This window comes from Perissodus microlepis, chromosome 14 (assembly GCF_051167445.1).
Source record: "Perissodus microlepis isolate ML-2025 ecotype Zambia chromosome 14, ASM5116744v1, whole genome shotgun sequence".
Classification (NCBI taxonomy): Eukaryota; Metazoa; Chordata; class Actinopteri; order Cichliformes; family Cichlidae; genus Perissodus; species Perissodus microlepis.
The window spans coordinates 1,161,877-1,178,555 of NC_140474.1; the positions used below are offsets into that span (position 1 = coordinate 1,161,877).

Sequence of the window (16,679 nt, forward strand, 5' to 3'; positions counted from 1 at the left end):
CGAGGACACTGGCTTCAAGCAAACGTTTAGCTTAGAGTCTGTAAGTTTGTGTAATGTTAACAACGATATCTTAAATCGTGGTATTAAACTGGTTTCAGGTCACACACCACATGAAGTCCAATCTGGTCTAAACTGGGTCGGCTCATCCTTCGTGTCGAGTCATTGACCTCGTGTCTCTGATCACACTGAATGATGTATATATGATAAACACACTGTCCTCCCCCTCCTCGTGTCAGGATTAGCATGCACACCCTCGCTAACCTGTGGTGTTCCACAAGGCTCAGTCCTGGCTGCATTCTTCTTTTGGTTGGCATCATTCATTTCTTATCATTTTGAAGTTAATGTATTTAATCACCAGCTGGGTAGACGGTCCCACCGACAGAACTGAGGCTAGCTCCTCCTGAACGTGCTGGTCTACACGGCGTCATGTTTTATTCCCGCTGAGCTTCGGTTTGCATCTGTTTCTTATCATGTTTACAAGAAATGGGCAGTTCTGACCAACTTTCAAAGCGGGTCATGTGATTTCACACGTAGTGCCGTCACGTGATCGTCGGTAATGGACGCCCTCTCCATTTGCTGCTGCGTGTGTCTCAGCTGCCAATCATCAGCTCTCATTAAGCTCCTGAAAGCTTTTCTTAACAAAGAACTATTGAGTGAAAGGAGCTGCTAATCTGACTGCAGCAGCTGCTGCACGCACACACGCGCACACGCACACACACGCACGCACACACACACGCGCACACGCACACACACGCACACACACCCTCACTTTTCGTTTAGCGTGGCAGAGGAGGCGAGGCAGCAGTTTAACATCAGGCCGATCAGAATCACGTCTCCTGACCTCCACCTGTGGCTCGTTTCACATTCCTCTCTTCCTCCTTTCCACATTTTTCTCTTCATTCTTCGTTCTTTCTCACTTTCAGTCGTCCTGAAGAACGTTTCCAGCTCTGTTAGATGTTTGAGTCTAATCTGCTCTCGCAGTTCTTGAGTGTAGCTGGTGGTTTGTGTCACAAACGCTCGGTGTTTTCTGTCTGCTCCTCCACAGTGTTCTTGATTTGTTGTTATAAATCTCTGCTCCACCTATGTAAGCTTCCTGTGACCATGAAACCAGACCCCTGTGCAGCAAGCTAACCTGTTTATCCTGCGCTAACCTGCAGAGGGTTTTCATGCAGTCTTTAAATATCACAGTTAGTCTGCATCAGTTTGATTCACAACATGAGACAAACTGCACGCACACAGTTTGTGTGTTTGCTGATGATTGTTGAGCTGACAGAAACACTTACAAACGTTACTCGCTTTGTGCTCGCTCCTCTTCTGTAGGGTTAGCTCCACGCTGACGCAAACAGTCGCTCAGGTGTTGGGCCGAGACAAAGTCAACTCTCTGTGACGTCTTTGATGCGACGTCTCCTTGTGATTCGTACACGAACAGCGCTGCCTCACTGTGACTCAGATACGTCACACCTAAAGTAACGAGTGTTTTTAAAATGTAGGGAGTAAAAGTAAGAAGTAGTCAGAAACATACTGATTTCAGTGATTCGTTCATGGACACGGTGATGAATAGTGTGAGAGCGTCTGGCTGAAGTTGTGAAGTTTTAGTCGAGTCTTTTTTCCAGCGAGTTTAATTTCCATCCTTGCTCCCTCCAGCATCATTTAGAGCAGACAGTAATTACACAGCGTCTCTGCTGTGAAACGTGTGGAAATAACTCAGCAACAATGTGAAAGCTGCTCATACCAGATAGCCTGTACTCAGGTGTGACACGTGGTGATTGTAAAGATAACTGGAATGGAAAATTAAAACGCTTCCTGCTGCTGCTCGCTGAAGAAGCTGCTGTGATTAAAATGGAGGTGAGAGTTTTGGGGATAGGTTCACAGAACATCGGGCTTTATTGGCTCTGTGTTTGGAGGCTCGTGTTCTGATTATGTTAGCATTCATTTCTCTGTTACTGACTGTTGACACGCTTTTCCACACCAGTCTGTCTGTCGGCCCTCGTTTAGTTGTCCTGTGCTCAGCCACGCCAAGCCCACACTTTCAGGCAAGAGCGTAGATTTGGCATGGACGGAAGGGACGTGTCCCCACCAATATCCAGCGATTATTGAATTGTCCCCACCAATAATTTGATCTCTTCGAGTAAAGAAAAACAAACCCGATAGTAAAAAAAAAAGGATCTGTCAGCGTCTCATTCAGCGAGCGGAGCAGAAAGAGTTAAATTACGGTCTCTACTGGAGTCCTACCTCATGTGACAAATATGGCCAGTGTGATTAGGCCAGTTTTTAAAACCTTAGGATGTAACTACAGCCCAGCCCATGCAGCAGTATATGAATGACTAACCTCGTATTGTGGATGGATTATCTCAGTTGTTCTCCTGGCTGAAGTTTGGTCCTTTTACAGCATCCTGCCATGCGATTACATTTGTTCCTGACCACCGAGAACACTCACGTTAACTTTTATCCAGTGGAAAAAAAGTTAGCTTGTTTATATTATGCTAACATAGCTGTGTCGCTAGCGGTCACGTAGCACATCATTATATACCAGCTAGCCAAACTTCAGTAACCCTACAAACGTCACTGCTGTTTAGTTTTCTGTCTTCATTTATGTTGGAAGTGATAACAGAGCTGTACGTTTGAATTTGTTTCCAAAACCCCGCAGTCAGGACATGCTATATTATATTTAGATAGAAGCTAGCGAGCTAACTTCCTGCTAACTTCTAACTCCGTTAAATGTCATAAATTCCGTTTTCATGGATGCCTGAATGTTAAACTCAATTGTTACACCTGGTAGAGCAGAACGCTGATCATTTTATTAAAGATGAAAGACTTTAGACAGTTTTTAACTCTCAGTAATGCCATAGTGATCGTTTGATATATGGACCTGCAGCGGAGTTTAGGCCCAGACACGGCTAGTGACGTCAGACTTAACGACCGGATTACTCTTATTAATCTTTCTGGGTCGCAAAATAAACTTTTAACACATTTTCAGGCGAGAATGTAGCTGTGTAAACGTCAAATAACTTAAACATGTTATTGTCTGGCCTTTTTCAGTGCTTTAGTTGTGTTTTATTTGTTGGTGAGTAAATTGGTTTGGCTGAGATTAAAGTTATTAGATTAAATTAGATTAAATAAAACTTTATTAATCCCTCGGGAGGATTCCTCCAGGTTCTCACACAGCTGAATAAACTGCTGTGTGAAAACAGCAGTTTATTCGACCATCTACGCCAGCGTCCGGTTATATTTTAGACAGCAAGGAGCAGACGGCAGGTGACGTAATTCTGAAGGCTAGACCGTCCAATTTCACAGTCGCTCATTTCCGGTCTACCCGGCTTTCGGAGGACCCGACCCACTTAGACCACAAAGGCCGGGTCCTCAGGTGGACGCAGCCTCTAAATTTGGACACCCCCGGCCTGTTTCCGGCCGGACAATAATAACAGTGACATTTAACTTATTTTATCCGATAAATAAACGCTGTAAAAAGTTTTTTGCATATATATGTACATGTATACCCCCCCCCCCTCCCCAGCCCCTTTGAATGTCTCCCTAATTCTGAGGTCTCAAGGTTGGCAAGTAGGTGCTAGGCTTGGCCCACATCAGTCTAAAATTGTATGTAACCATGAATAATGTGATGCCATGTCCACCAGGAGAGACTGGACAGTATAGATGTAAAACAAATATGCCAGCAGTTCATTTCAGCTAACGAGAGGAGCAGGCATGTGTTTGTTGTGTGGGGCATGTTCTCCATGTCTGTTGCTGTAACAGTAGTTCATGTTTAGAATAAAACATCCCAGCTCACTGATCTGATCGGGGCAACAGTGCCTAAAATGTTGCATAATGTTGCTGAGAGATGTTTTACTTTGTGGTAATCTTAGACGAGTAGTTTTATGGACAAAACCCACCAGGTCATTCAGTGTTCCCTTAGTGCTAATGTGTCAGAGATGTTGGTGTAACTGAAGTAATGTTGATAAGTCCTTAAAGTCATATTCTTTTATTGTCATGACTGTATTTGAAGCTATTTTTTATTTTTGTATGACACCTGATTTATATGGAATATGATTGAAGTAAACTAAAGTCTAAAATACTTAGTCAGTCATTTATTTAATAGTAATTTAACATTATATAATTCACATATAAAACTATAAATTGTAATTTTAAATGGTTTAAAAGCATGTAGAATAGCATATGTAGGCAAGTATATTTCTCCTTTTATCAAGAAGCAAAAACAAAAAGGAAAAAATAAGAAACGGGGCAGAGTTCGATGGTTGAATCATCTGTCCCCACCAATGCCACAACCAAATCCTTGCTTTCAGGCGTGCTCGGGGACATGTCGCCAGGGCTGCGGGAAGGTTGACAGATGTGATCATCTGTCTTTGACAAAGATGTGAAGAAGAACAGAAGCTTTGTGCGAGCGTTAACGGGAGGACACTGAAACATGTAGCTGATATAAACCCGAGGTTCTGTTATTTGGTCATTCTGTGTTTAAATGTTTCACAGCCTAAAATTAAAAATGTGCAAAAAATGAAAAGTGAAAACTGGGAAAAAAAATGGACAAATGTTGCTTTTTCTACTTATTGTGTTTGGCTTTGAAATGTGCTTTTTTGAGTGAAGCGATTGATTTCTGTGGTGAAGAAAACCCACAGCCCCCCCCTCTCCTCCGTGTCAGTGCACACGTGTCCACATACTTATGGCCTGAACATCTGCACAGGTGATTTTTATTGATTTCTCTGCTGTGATGTTCAGTCCAGCCTCTGAGGATCAATAAAATGGAAACTTATGATCTGATTTGTTATCTCAGTTTGATTAAATATTCCTCCCTGTGGTTGCTATGGAGCCCCTTCCTCTCTTTATTAACCATCATTAAAGTTATTTTATTGTTCAGCCCTCCCTCCCCGGCACCAGCATTAATCAGCTTCATAAAATCTGCAGTTCTTCATCGTGATGAAGGTGTTTACCCCCGAGCAGCAGACGGGGTCGAGTGTTTGTCTCAAACTGATTTTATTCAAACCAACAATTAAAAATAGTTTCATCAAGTTTACATTCGGAAAGAATCAGCTCAGAAAAATCAAAACACTTCATCCAAACTAATCACGACAGTCTCGTGTTTCTGTACAGCAGGAGGAGCAGGAGGCTCTCAGCAGGATGTGAAGGTCTTCCAGAAGAAGTTCTTGCAGCCGGCTTTCCTCTCTCGGGGGGCGAGCAGCGGGCCGCTGCCGGCGGCGCGCTCCAGGTCGACGCGGATGTCTTCGGGTTCACCGTCGGCCAGAGGGAAATTCTCCTCTTCCAGAGCCTCGTTCTCCACCTGCAGGAGGTCAGAGAGGAGCAGCTCCGCCAGCGAAGACCGCGACATGTCCTGAAAACACGTCAAGATAAAAAACACAGGAATAACTCAGTGTGGGAACGTGAGGAGCTCAACAAAGCTCAGCATCGGCTGCTTAAAGTGAAACGAATTTCCTGTTTTTACTCTGTGAGGGAGGGAGGAGGGGAGCTTTGCATGATCTTTATCTCCCACCGTCTAACTCCTCACCTTTGAAAAACACTTTATTAGCTGCTTGTTTTAAATAGGTGGTGGGCGGGGCTTTGGTGCCAGAGATGACCATATAGGGACATCTCCTGTCTGTGACATCACCCAGATTCAGTAGTAAAAACAAAATTGATAAAGTGAAGATTTTACTTTTTGCACAACATAATAAGATAACATTTATTTTGTGATTTAATGAAGCAGGAAGTTATTTGTGTTTAATGTATAATTACAAACTGACTGAAAGTGGCAACGCTGTGAAAAAACAAAACAAATTTTATAAAATAAAATAAATCGTGATCATGATGATTTAGTTTAAATAAATTTAGCTTCTGATGTTCAGAAGTTTTTTCTTTGTGAGTTTATGTTTGTTGTTTGTTTGATATCTAATTCATATATTACTATAAATTCTTTCCTGAGGAGAATTAAATGAAATAATAATGAAATTTTTAAAAATGGTTTTGTTTTATTATAAGTGAATTTTTTTATATAATTAGTTTTGAAAAATGATCAAGGTATAGTTTTCAATGCTAATAACAAAATATTTTCATTATCCATTCATTTGTATTTACTGTTTCACAAACAAACAAACAATTTATTATTTGGGTGAAATTACAGTTATTGACATTTCTGAACAGACAAATTTGTTTTAGTGTTTGAATGTTTCGCTGTTTTGATTTCTGGCGTCTCTGAGGTTCGAGCGTGTCGCTGAAACACCGGCTATAACAACACGAGTTCAGTTGTTATTTGGTGGATAAATATTAAAGTTTTAGTTTAAACCTGTTTTTGACTTTTTTCTTAAAGATTTTATGAGTTGTGTTTGAAAACATCTAATGTAACTAAAGACTTTTCACAGTAATCTGTAAAGTTGTTCCAAAGACAATTCCTCTAAACACATCGCCGTGACCTGCAGGATATCACGAGGTTAAAGCCAATCAGCGAAAGATGCTAACACACTTAAACCTCCAGGGGGCAGAAAACCACAAACTAAGTTTAGAGCGTGCAGCCCTGCTCTGAAAACTCTCAAGCTTTATTGTGAAAGGGTGAGCTGTGACTCCTTCACTTCCTGCTGAGCAGTTTGTGGGATACTGAAGAAAACTGCACACATCAAAACAGAAAAAGAGGTTTTATGTCATAGTTTCTGAGTGTTTGTGAGTCTGCAGATGTCAGACGCCGTCATGTTTCCTGTCTGCGTGGCGTCTTCATGGCGTCACGGTGCTGCAGAGAGGAACCACGTCCTCCATTTTACTCAAAAAGCATGCCGCGCCCTTCTCTGAACACCAACCGTCTGCACTGATCTCTCCCTGCTGTGTGTCATCACATTTTAGTTTTGTCCTCTCTGCCCATCTCTCTTTCTCCTCGTTACCTTCCCCTGTTGGCCGCCCCTCCCCCAGCCTGGCTCTGCTGGTTTCTTCCTATTAAAAGGGAGTTTTTCCTTCCCACTGTCGCCGCGGGTCGTCTGATTCTTGCTGTAGAGTCTTTAGCCTACAGTGTGAACTGGTGCTGTACGAATAACACTGAGATGAAATGAACGTTCTATGTAAAGAGATGGAGGCTGTGTTCACATGTTTATGGGTGAAAGTCTGAGCAGGTCATTCAAAGACGAGCTGCAGAAGAAGCAGCTGATGTGGAGCCGAGGTGAAAACGTCAGTCGAGATGTGGATGCAAGAGCTGAGCGCCTGCAGCAGAGTGTCACAGTCCTGCATGATCTCTGCTGCAAACCTTCACTGATGGAAGAAGAAGCTGTTTGAGCTTCTTCAGAACGTTCACCTCGTCTCTGACTGAAGTCACGACGCGAGCGGCTGCTGAAAGCGTCTGAAACATCAAACAGCAGTAACGTTGTCTTCATCGGTCGCTCGGGCTTTCCAGACTCGACCATAAAGAATCCACAAAGGAGCGATGAGCAGATGAATCATCGGCTGATTTACAGCCTTTCCTCGCCCTCTCGTCATTGTCAGGAGAGCTTCACGCAGGTCACGACGAAGAAATAAAAGAACCCCTCACAGACCGAGAAGGTGTGATTTCAGCTCGTTTGTCAGGTATTAGACTGGGTCAGGACGTGTGTAATTAAAGTGAAGCTGAAGCGCTCTGTGATGGAGGGAAACGTTTCTCTGGATTTAAAACCTCAGAGAAGTTAAAAAAGCTCAGAGAGTTTTTAATAAAGACTGAAGCTTTTATTTGCATCCTTTTGCTTCCTGTCTGATTTTATTCAGTGATGATGATGATGATGATGTTTTCAGCCTCTGATTTCTTTGATAGGAGTGAACAGAGCTGAAATCAGAGCCGAAGCCCTCAAACGTTCACAGAGAACAAACCACTGTGATTTTTACACCAGCTGCAGGTTTTTGTGTTTTTCATTAAAGGAGCTGTTTCCTGCTTATCTGGTACATTTATTTATGGCTGTTCGTTCATGAAGACAATATTCAGCCTTGTCTGCACTCAGTGATGTTTCCTCCACGTTTACAGTTTGGTCCAAACTGTTTCTAATTCATTACATTTAATACATTCAAACTTTTTCCTGCAGTTTTTCATTTTTCTACAAAACTTTCACAGAAAATCATTTTCAAACTTTTTTAGACTCCGATTAAAGTTCAAACAGATTTTTTGAAATCAAATGAAATGTGTGCGTGTGTGCGCGTGCGTGTGTCGGACCTGTTTGGAGCCCAGCAGCGGGGTCCGGTGCAGCAACAGGCGGAGTTTGGAGTCTCTCTGCGCGGCGGAGGTGCAGCTGATGGAGGCGGTGAGGGAGACGAGGAGCAGGAGGAGGCAGCGGAGGCGCGAGGAGGAGTTCATCTTCGTCACGTGTGTGTCTGTCTGCGGCTCGGAGGATCTTCTGCTTCTGTCCCGTCACGGCGGCTCTTTTAAAGCCCCGCTGACGTCATTGCCCAGGGCGGTGGGGTGGGTTTGGTGATGGGTGGAGGGGGGTGACTGATGATGATGATGATGATGTTTAGTGAAATGAGCCGGTTTCAAATTCCTCCCCTCCCTCCCACTCACTTTGTTTCTCAGCCGGAGGCTCGCGGACAGGAGGCGGTCACATGATCAGATTTAACAGCTGTAGGTTTTACACAGGGGCGTGTCCAGAATATTGTCATAGGGGACCAAATGGGGCCAGAATTTCCAGTTTGATCGTGCTGTTGTCAAATAAGGTTGCCTGAAACAAACGTCAACGAAGAGACGGAACCATGAGCCTCGTTATTAAAGTCACTGATGCTGTGTGATGGACAGGAAGTGTCTGTAAAATCTGGGGTGCCACCAAAGGAGGGGGAGGGGGGGGGCAGAGAGGAGCTCAGAGAGTAAACAGGAGATGAAACTTTGTGGAGAGAGCCTCCTCTGTGCACCGCTGACGTTTTCTCCTCCTGCGTCGGCGCAGCGAGAGCCCGTGAGCTTAAACAGATGATGTGTGATGATGTCATCATGAATCCTGAGGTATTTCTGTGAACACTGACATAAATGGCTGAACGTGTTGTTCACTTGGTTTCGGGGGTGCACCCCACTTCACAGTCCACTTCATTTCAGTGTAGGAAGGAGCGAGACTCTATGATGCAGCTTAACATGGTTTTGGTCGTCTTACTCACCAGCTTGTTTGTTTACTGTACATTTTATACATATTCTGTACATTGTTACCTGTATATAGGACCACCCTGTGTCCTCCTTTTATATTTTATTTTCCCGTGCTGTAAGAGCTCTGTAACACCGAGATTTCTCATCCGTGGGATAATAAAGGTTTATTCTATTCTATTCTATTCTATTCTATTCTATCACAGTAAAAGTACACAAAACACGACAGACTGGCGACCTGTCCAGGGTGTACTCCTCCTCTCACCCTGAGACAGCTGGGAAAGGCTCCAGCGACCCTGAAAAGGAGCAAACAGATGGATGGACAGACTGTAAACGGGAGTCTGTGCGGCTGACTCACTGCTGCCTCTGCTGGACATTGAAGGAATTGCAGCTTCTTGGTAGAGACTAAAGCTGAAGACATTTTCTGGACATTTTTACTTCAGTTTAAGTAGTTTTGTAAGCCAGTTTTCATTTTTACTTCAGTCTAGCTTTACTGATTGTTTCACTGAGCGGTCGTGTACCTGGTGAGATGGCGAGCAGGTGAAGGGGCAGGATGATGCTCTGGCTGATGCTTATTTGATTTGATTATTTTTAGGGTCCAGGTGAGCGTGAGGTAACTGTTCTTGCCACGTCTCTTTCTTCTCGTTCTTCCATCTCTGACTCAATTTGCTGATAAATGTCGTGTGCTCAGTGGAGCATCAGCTCTGGTTTGAAATAATTATTCCGCCCTCCTCACATCGAGCGCATCATCGTGCTGCTGCCTGCAGGTCTGTCAATGAAAAACCATTTACCTGTTGACACGCACAGCTGAGTGGTTATTGAAGCCTTTGTGCGCGCTGCTGAAATCTGTGCGGTACAGTTTGTGCCTGTAAGTCAGCTGACATGCGATGAGCTCGTGTGTCGCGGCTTTGAGGCTGTTTTACTTTAGTTTCGTGTGAGAACTGATCCGACGCTGACGTGATGCAGTGCAGGCAGAGGAAACGTGGTCATTTCATGGGCTCAGTTTTGCGTTTGGGGTTATTTGCAGAGCTCAAGCGGCTCTTTGGTCCGTCGTGACTGCGAGCTCACGTTTGACCCCTGTCGAGGTCCTAATGTGCTCAGATCTGTGGGAGTCTCAGTAATGAAGCTTCAGTCGCAGCAGCGAGGCTCTTGCCACCAACAGTGTCCTGCTATTAAGCTGCAGACGCGTCGCTTTGCTGTTTGCTGCTCCCCTCACAGCCTCATTTTTCTCTTTTAATACTGCAGCAGAAAAACCTGAAACATGGCCGTGCACACACAGCCACCGCTGTTTAATACACTCACATTGCATATGACCAGGGCCGGGACCAGGGCCGGGACCAGAGCCAGGGCCTGGACCAGGACCAGGGCCGGGACCAGAGCCAGGGCCTGGACCAGGGCCAGGGCCGGGACCAGGGCCAGGACCAGGGTCAGGGTTGTGGTTTTTAGGTCAATTCAGTTTTGTTCTGCACAAAATGACAACAGCAGCTGTTTCAAGGCACTTTATGCTGTAAGATAAAGACTCTACAATATTACAGAGAAAGCCCAAAAACCAGTTGACCCCTGTGAGGAAGGACTTGGCAACAGTGGGAAGGAAAAACTCCCCTTTAACAGGAAGAAACCTCTGGCAGAACCAGGCTCAGGGAGGGGCGGGGCCAGGTTGGCGTGAATGAAGGAAGATGAAACACAGCACAGTAACACGGTGAGTCAGCTGCTTCTTCATAACCAGTCGGTGTTTGGACTGACAGGGCCGAGGTCGGAGCTCCACGGCGTCATTGTTGGAGATCAGCTGATCGGCTGGAAATCTATCGATCGGGACGCTGACCTGCCTGAACCGAAGCCGTACTCTGACACACTCTGACCCACGTCAAGGACATTTTCTCTGCTTTAAACTTCGTTGAGTGTGTTTGCAGCAGCGCTCACATGACTGCGGTCAGCCCGTCTCCTCACACGTGTGCTGCTGAAGCTCTGCAGTGACATTTGCTGGAAAAAGAGCCGTTCTACGCCTACGCAGGTATTACTATTGTTCATCTTTAATAATTTCATTAATCACTAATTGTCAGAGCATTTCTGATTAATTTAATGTTGTTTTAAGTGAAAGCAAATGTGCTTTTCTTTCAAAAACAAGGACGTTTCTCAGTGACCCCAAACTTTGGAGCAGGACTAAAAATGATGCTAACATTTCAGAAATGACACAAACACATTCAGTGTGTTTGTTATTGTTCATCAAACGCTCTGAAAAGGTCGCAGCAACATTTGAAGCTGCATCTGTCTGACGAGAGCTGAGCTCTGATCCAAACACGAGAGGAAGCCGATCACACCCACACTCATAATAAACTAAATATGAGCTCATTTTGGATTCAATGTTAGTAAAAGTCTCAAAAAAGTCGAGACGGGTCAACAAAAGTCTGGAAAAGTAAGTGATGCTAAACAGAAACATCTGGCAGCAGGTCAGTCACATGATCGGGTATAAAATGAGCCTCTTAGAGAGGCGGAGTTTCTCTGGCGTAAAGACGGGCAGACATCCACCATCTGTGAACATCCACAGCACGTCACCATCAGCATCTCAGAGAACCTGGAGGAGTCTCTGTGCGCAGGGACGAGGCCGATATCTGCGACCGTCGGCAGCGCTGCATTAAAACATCAGCACACGCGCTCAGGAACGCTTCCAGAAGCCAGCGTCTGCGAGCAGCTCAGCGTGCAGGTTACTGCTGAATCATACAGAGAAGCTCCTTTAAAACTGATCTCAGGTCAGATCCATCCAAACTCAGACTAAAGCAGAGGAGCAGAGTCCGGCCCTGAACGGCCCGCCTGCAGTCCAGACCTCTGACCAGCTGAGAACATCTGGAGCATCATGAAAGCAACGAGAGGACGAAGCAGAGCCAGGACTGCTGAGCAGCTGGAATCCTCCATCAGACTGATGTTAGAGAGCGAACATGGACCGGTCCTACTTTTACAGACGTGTCGCTGCCATCATGTTCACAAGGAGCTCATATTTTTATCACCCCCCCAAAACCAAAAGATGTCTGTTGTTTCCAGTTTCCACATTTGTTATGTTCTTATGTTCTGTTATGAATAAAATATCATTTATGATAAAATCACTGCATTTATTTCAGAGCATCCTGACTCCTACGAGGTGACGAGGATCTCATATGGATTCAGGTCTTCAGGGCAGGAAGTTCAGGACAACAACAAAGAAAGACTTCAGCTTTATGACAGAGATGCACAAACACATGAAGATCTTCTGACCTCCAGAGGTCGTCTGTCATCGATATGTCCAGCACGCCTCGCAGGAGTGCGTGCCGACAGCTTCAGCTGTCAGAATGCTAACGGCGACCGACAGGACACTTTCCACACCTGTCCAACGCGGTCACGGAGAAAAGCCTCTGTGAGTGTTCGGACCACAGCGGCTTCCTGTCGTGACAGCTGATTGGTTCGGCCTGTTGGTGCGAGTTAGAGGACGACAGCCCGACGGAGAGACAGAGCGAGGCGGCGATCTGTGGATTAATGGCCTGCTGCGATTTGTCTGCTTCCTTCTGCACAGTCTCAATTTGGAGCATCGTGTCCCTGATTTTATTTTCATGTCTGCTCAGGCGAAATTATTCAGACACAATAAAAAACAACAAATCAGATATTGTCATGTGTGCGACAGCACAATGAACCGACCTCATACACATTTAAACAGCCTGCACTGAGCATCAGAACATCCCAGCTCGGAAACATTGGAAAAATAAATTCAGGTCTTCACTTCCTGCACGCCGTGTGAACCCGTGCCCTGTGGAACAGCAACTTACAGACTCGCAGAGGCTGATTCATCTCTGCTCTCACATAAATATGATGCAAATGATTTCCCCCGATCGGTGTGCAGTATTAACTCCAGCTGATACATTCAGTGTGTTCGCAGAGCTCAGCCTGTGAAGAGAAGCTCGGCCGCAGAAGCGCGGCATGCGTGGCTGTAGGTCGGTAATCTGCAGGTGCTACAGCGAGCTGTGCAGACTCATGCATGCATGTTGTTGGTGTTTCAGGTCCTTAGAACATTAAAATAACATTAAAGGCTAAAGAACATCTCTCAGTGATGCTGAGTGTGGAAACTCTTCACTGCAGCCACACTTCATATGTTGACCCTTCAACCAATCATCATTCAGCGTGCATGCATCCAGCTATGACTTTGTGGTTTTTCATTGGACTCCACATAAGCTCGTCTCCAGAGCCTCTGCTTATAATCACGCTTTAGCCTGTCTACCACTGCCTCTGCAAGCTGCTTTGCAACCCTAGGTGAGTTTGGCCAGACACAGCAGGAGAGGCCCTGGGGCAGAACCAGGACGTGCTGCAGAGATTACATCTCTCAGCTGGCTTGGGAATGCCTTGTTGTCACCCTGGAAGAGCTGGAGGAAGTGGAGAGGGAGGTCTGTGCAGCTCTGCGTCGACTGCTGCCACCATGATCTGGATAACCTGTAGCAATAAAAGCATGGAGTCGTTCACTCACTTGACTCTATTATCATTTTAAATAACAGAAATGAGACACCCCCCCTCGTCATTCGGTGTGAGTGGAAACATGTTTTAGCAGTAAGACTTTCTCTTATCTGTTGCTTCAGAAATAATTGGCCTAGCTTTCATGCAGTCTGTGTTACAGCTAAGGCACTTTATGGACTTTGTTTTTAATTCCAATGAGACCTGGAAAAGTCAACCTTCCCTACGAACAAGTAAAAGCTAGCCGTTCAGCAAAGCAGAGAGAGAACCTGAACCACACTTACCTGAAGATGATTTCTAAACACTTTGCCAAACTCACCTTTGCATGTGTGTGAGGAACGTTAAATACAAGCTCAAAGCTTCAAAACGACCACGTTTCCATTCTTCTCTCAGAACACTGTAAATTCCTGTAGTTTTATTTTGAAAGAGAGAACAGGGAACATGTTGCTCGTGGAGTCACATCCTGCCAGCTCCTCAGCTGACTACAGCTGAAATCCAGAGAGGAAGATGCTGACAGCTGAACACTGTCACACAAACATTAGTAGAAGCCGTCTGCACACCTACACCTGTGGCCATGGAAGCGGCTGGAACACCTGAATTCAATGATTTGGATGAGTGAGTGAATACTTTTGGTAGTATTGTGTTTCCTGTACAACGTTCACATTGTTTCAACACAGTCTCCGTTCTTTGCACTGAGAGGTTCTGACTGGAGGATGGGGAAGTGGGAGTGGGTGGAGCAGGTGAGGAGAGGTGAGTGCTGACCCCCTGAATTTAAATCGTAAGAGATTTTTTAATTTTATGGCATGGTGTTGGAACTTCCTTGTTTTTAAATCCCGCACTGATGGAAATTTCCTTATGTTTAATGTCAGGTTGTTCCCGTCCTCGCCTTCCTCTCATAATAAGCATGGAAATATGTGTGAATTGCTCCCTTAATGGGTTCAAAGGTCCAGCTGGTGCAGGGGTGGTGGGGTTCAGCGTCACACCGACACCCCGCGGGGGAGCGGACCAATAAAACACCTCGCTGCAGGCTGACCAATCAGACACTCGGCTGGAGGTGAATTTGTCTGTCAGTCTGGACTAATCAATGAGCAGAAACACAGCAGGTGTGTGTGACACACACACACACACACACTGGTTTCTGTCGTCCACATAATTAGCAGGTCAGCACACATCGTGCATCTCCACCGCGGGATTCTGGGAGAGCGACAGAGAACAACTTAAAGTCAAAGCAAGGAGCCAAGAACAGAAAGGATGAAGGAGACAAGGAGACACGAACAAACGCAAGGGGAGAGGAGATTATAACAGCAAGTGTGTGTGTGTTTGGGGGGGGGGATAAGACCAGAGAGGACGAGGAGATGAGGAAACAACAGAGGTAGAGGAGACAGGGAACGAAAAGGAAATAGGAAAGCAAATCTAGAAAAGGGAGTAAGGATACAAGGATAGAATAAAAGAGTAAATGTAAGTATAAAGGAGAGGAAACAAGGAGACAAAAGGGAAAAAGGAAAAAGAAGTAAATGAAAGGAGAAACTGGGAAAGGGGAATGAAAAGAAGTAGGAAACAAGGAGACAAGACAAGAAGGAGACCTAAGAAGAGTGTAAAAAGAGGAAGAGAGGGAGGACAAGGGGATGAGGCGAGGAAACAAAAAGAGCAGAAAGGAAACAATTGAAAAAAGCATAGAAAATAAAGAGCTGCTGAGGAAACAAGGAAGGGTAAGAAAGGAAGAGGAAACAAGGTAGAGGACATGAAGCAAAAAGAGAGAGAGGAAATTGAAAGGAGACAAGGAGACAAGGAAACGACTGAGAGAAGAAAAGAAAAAAACAGCAGAGGAAAAGTGACAAGGAAAAAGGAAATGAAATAGAGTGCAAGGAGACAAGGAAAAGGACAGACCAGGACAAACCTCAGAGGCGAATCCAGCCCTCTGATTGGTAACTCAGTGTTTAATGAACATGGCACTCACACAAACACACACACACACATACACACACACACACGAGTGGATCCTGTCCCCCTTTTTGTCGCTATAACTTACAGACGTCGCCTGAATGCGTCACAAACAGCACGTGAGTGATTGAAGTCATTCCAGAGGAAACCAAAGACAAACGAATCACATTTACGGCTCTTCATAGTCCCGCCCCCGGCTGCTCCGTAGGTCACGTGATTCTTCTTGTGTTATTCCCATTTTTTTTTATATCGCTTTCAGTGTGTGATTAAATTTAAAGAGTGAAATAAAAATGTTCTTCTTTAATGATGTTGAGCTTTGAATTTATTGTCTGTGGAAGAGTGATGATGGTGATGTTTGTTTGTTTGTTTGTTGATATCACACATTAATCTCTGAGCATCATAGCGGGAATTACAGAGTATCCAATAACGCAGCATCCAGCTGACCCCGGGAGTCGCTCACGTCTCTGCTCGCTGTTATTTAGTTTAGATTAAAATGACAATAAATTTAAAATAAAGCGCTGCGACGTGATTTCATTTTTACATGTTGTGCTTTATATGTAATAAATAATTTAGATTAAAAAATCACAACGAATACCACGAGTTTAAAAGCTGTTAATTTCAATAAGCACCAAACACACGAGGACAGTGAGCAGGCTCGTCCGCGTGCCTGCGGGCTCCTCGGGCTGCTGCAGTTTCATGCTGGAGATGCAACCAGTGAAAAACTAGGAAACGAGGAAGTTATGGGGAAATTGTTGGTTGATTTAAAAGCTGAGGTGTTTGGTCAACAGGGATGATACGCTACGTTTCTACAGTGGTTAACATCTGATTAGAAATCAGTTTAATTTCATATGGTTTTAGTTTTATACTGTTTTAATTTTAATGATAATATTCTTAAACAGGTGCTTCTGTGCTGCTGAGCCTGAGCTGAGAGACGTCCACAGAGTAAAGTCAGGGACGATTCATGTCCTTAACGGGGACGCTTGGACCAACATATCATCTCTCAGATGAAATGATGCTGACGTGAGATTCGCCTGTAAATACTCTGTTAGGAGTTACTCAGTCCCTGTGACACCTGATGAAGGCCAGACCTTCACTGACCCCACGATCATACTGTCACATCCTCCTGATGACATCACTGTGAGTCGGTGTACACACATCTACACGATATAAACACGCCACCCCAGGGGGGCGGGGCTCCCGTAAA

At 44.9% G+C, this 16,679-nt stretch overlaps 1 protein-coding gene across 1 annotated transcript; it reads right to left on the minus strand.

Annotated features, from left to right (window-relative positions):
* Positions 1-4,966: 4,966 nt before the first annotated feature.
* On the minus strand, positions 4,967-8,359 carry sst1.1 (somatostatin 1, tandem duplicate 1). Its single transcript, XM_084951581.1, has 2 exons — positions 8,159-8,359; positions 4,967-5,338 (listed from the first exon to the last, which is right to left on the minus strand). The coding sequence occupies exons 1-2, from the start codon at positions 8,297-8,299 to the stop codon at positions 5,120-5,122; spliced, it is 360 nt and encodes a 119-aa protein (XP_084807707.1). The 5' UTR covers positions 8,300-8,359; the 3' UTR covers positions 4,967-5,119.
* Positions 8,360-16,679: the final 8,320 nt, after the last annotated feature.